Consider the following 3,411-nt stretch of genomic DNA (forward strand, 5'->3'; position numbering starts at 1 on the left):
AGCTGCTTTGCCTCTTGAAGCCAAGGTCACTTTTAGACAATGTGGGGAACTGACTATAAATAGAGTCAGATATAGCCAGCTCATTCGGTGCTCGTGGAGGTTAGTGTTCTGAGAGCTGGAGACAAGTATATTTGATCTTCTCTCAGCCAATCCTTCATAGCACATCTATGACAACAATTGCATTGGAGTGTTGCAAGCTGGGGACTTTAGATTCCAGTTAAAGTCATAACTGTATTGAGCTGCTAATATCATCGCGTAGTGCTATTTGAGTGATAAGTTCAGAGAGACTTCAACTTGGCAGTGAGGAGGTTATGGCTTGCGTCAGTCTTCTGCTCGATAAATGCCAATGCGTTTCTGGAGTGAGACAGAGTGCAATCTTATATACTATCCTGAGCCAGCAGAGACACCTGAACTTCTCACATCACAGCTGCTCCTGTGAAACTAGGCGGACTGTTTGTCTGAGAACTCCACAGGTTACCTGTCAGATGGTATCCGACGTGCTGGTGAAAACAGTAAGTTTTATGAAGAACCTTCCTTCGTTCCACCACCTTCCCAGAGCAGACCAGTTGCTGTTACTGGAAAACTGCTGGACCCCGTTGTTTTTGTTGGGATTGGCCCAGGAGAGAGTGAGCTTTGACGTGATAGAGACCCCAGGCCACAGTATGCTGAAGAGAATCCTGCTGAATGGGCAAGGCCTGATCAAGACTGAGAAAGAGGAAAGGAGGCAGCCAACGCTTGCTGGTGTGCAGAGAGTTAAAATGTGTCTGCACAAGTTGTGGGGCTTGGATCTGAATCCAACAGAGTATGCATATCTGAAAGGAGCAATCCTCTTCAACCCTGGTAACTTAATATTCTTTATTTTTTCTTTATTCTAGTATATGTAATGAACTAAAGGAATTGTAATAGTGCCATATTTACACCAAAAATATAGGGATTGTCCGTTGTATTTGGTGCTCCCAATGTGGCCTTGACGTAAATTGGGGGATCACTTTGTCAAGCACCTCCACTCTCCACCAAAAGTGTAATTTCCCGGTGGACAACCATTTTAATTCCTATCCCCATCCCCATTCCATCATGTCAGTCTGTGGCCTCGTCTTCTGCCATGATGAGGCCACTGTCAGGTTGGAGCAGCAGCACCTTCTACTCTGTCTATGTAGCCTCCAGCCTGATGGTATGAACATTGATTTCTCTTTATGGTAATTCCCCCCCCCCTTACCTTTTCTCCTCCCCTGCCTATCGTGTCCCCCCGGTGCCTCTCCTTCTTCCCGTTCTCTCATGGTCTGCACTCCTCTTCGATTAGGTTCCTCCTTCTCCAGCCATTTACCTTTCCCACCCACCTGGCTTCACCTATCACCTTCTAGCTTGTCTTCCTTCTCCTCCCCACAGCCTTTTTATTCTGGTGTCTACCCCCTTCCTTTCCCGTCTTGATAGATGGTCTCGGCATGAAATGTCGACTGTTTATTCATTTTCATAGATGCTGCCTGACCTGCTGAGGTCCTCCAGCTCTTTGTGTGTGTTTACACAAAATAAATTAGTTTACAGGAGTCCAACAGTAACATTACTGTGACTGGAACATTAGCAGTGGGGTGACATAGTAGTTAGAGCTATTGTCTCACTGCTTTGGCATCCAGGGCTTGGTTTTATCTGTGTAGAGTTGCTGTGTTCTCCGTGTGAATTTCCATAGGTTTCTTTTCAAATCCCAAACGTGTGACAGTAGGTTAACTGGCTAATACAAACTACTCTAGCTGGTGTGGCAAAATCAACATCAACAGGGAGTTGAGTGTGAGTGTGAGAGTGTGTCAGAGAGAGAAGTTAGTTGCAGGGCGACGGGGAAAGAAATGAGAGGGGATTTGGTTGGGATTGCGTTCTTGAGGGCTGGCACAGATTCAATGGACTGAACCCTTCTTTGTCGTACTAAGTAAATAATACTGTATGTTAGCAGTAGTTTGAGCTGAAGGTTCACAGTCTGGAGGTACTGTCAACTTTTGTCAAGGATATTGTCAAAAATAATTATGCGTTTTGGGGGGTTGTGTGATTATTTATTAATAATTTCAGATAGTATTTTTTAAAATTCCTATCTTTCGTTGTTCTTCAGTATTTCCACCACTTTTGGGGTGTTTGGGTCCTCTGCATTATCAACAGGGCACAACTTAAACTGCCTGATTTTCTGGTTATGAATCCTTACTGTGGTGCCGAACCCAAATGAGGATTCAAGTAGGGACTCTGTTTTGGATGTAACCTCTCAGGGTCAAATGGTGTTAAACCTAAAAATGGATTTAATCACTGAGTATCCTGGAAACAAATTAAATGAATATGATATTCATTTCGGACAGATGAAACAAATTCTAAACCAACTTGAAGGTCAGATCCTTTCAATAAAATGCTCTGATTCTTCATAGGCCAGCTGCCTTTAGCTCCATTGCATGGGCTTTGCATCTGATCTTGCTTGTGCTTCTATCTTTTATAGATTTACCTGGACTCCAAGCTCCAGATTACATTGAAAGCCTTCAGCATGAGGCACAGTGTGTACTCCACAAGGTCCTGATGCCTCTTCCTTCCAAGGACAACAGCCGCTTTGCCCACGTTTTAATTACCATCTCCGGCCTGAAGACCATCAGTGCTGATCTGATAACAGAACTCTTTTTCAGGCCAGTGATCGGAGCAGCCGACATGAGTGAGCTGCTGCTGGAGATCCTTTATAACCAGTCAAGCACAGCCACCATCATTACTGCCAATGGACTGTTTGTTTGATTCCCCTGCCTGGCCAAGCCTCTCGGCGCACTCACAGCTCACCCACATCACTTGGTCACTCCTACATTATTGCCCTCCTACGACAGCTGCCCACTCGAGCGTCGGTACTCACCCACACCCTCTTCCCACTTATACTTGACTGTTCTTTCACTGACTAACCTTGCCAAGTGCCCTTCTGTACCTCACTGCTGCTAATGCAGTTCCCGCTTACATCACTCACCCGCCTGCTCCTGCCCTGTTCTATGTTGAACTACCTCATTACATATCCCTCGCCCACGAAGATCTCACTGCTTGTTCGTAGAGCCACAACCCACCCACACCTTAAGGACCATCCACATTTCCCTTCCTTTTGCTGCCACCTGCTGTTCCATATTATTTTTTATCATGAATAAAGATATTGTACTTATTTTAAACAGTTTATTTCCTTTACTGAGTCAAAGTTCAAAGTAACTTTAGTAACCAAGTGCATACAGTATATGTCGCCCTATACGATCCTGAGATTCATTCTTCTGTGGGCATACTCAATAAGTTTATAAAATAATAATCATAACAGAATCAATGACAAACCAAGCAACTAGGGGTTCAATCAGAGTTCAGAAGACAAGCTACGCAAATCATAAGAGATAATAATAATAAAAAATAAATAAGCAATAAATATCG

General features: G+C 44.1%; 1 protein-coding gene across 1 annotated transcript; it reads left to right on the top strand.

Annotated features, from left to right (window-relative positions):
- Positions 1-226: 226 nt before the first annotated feature.
- On the top strand, positions 227-3,103 carry LOC134338119 (nuclear receptor subfamily 0 group B member 2-like). The gene is made up of 2 exons (XM_063033668.1): positions 227-840; positions 2,468-3,103. Exons 1-2 carry the CDS (start codon positions 312-314, stop codon positions 2,749-2,751), a joined length of 813 nt encoding a protein of 270 aa, XP_062889738.1. The 5' UTR covers positions 227-311; the 3' UTR covers positions 2,752-3,103.
- Positions 3,104-3,411: the final 308 nt, after the last annotated feature.

Source organism: Mobula hypostoma, chromosome 26 (genome assembly GCF_963921235.1).
Source record: "Mobula hypostoma chromosome 26, sMobHyp1.1, whole genome shotgun sequence".
In the NCBI taxonomy this organism is placed as follows: domain Eukaryota; kingdom Metazoa; phylum Chordata; class Chondrichthyes; order Myliobatiformes; family Myliobatidae; genus Mobula; species Mobula hypostoma.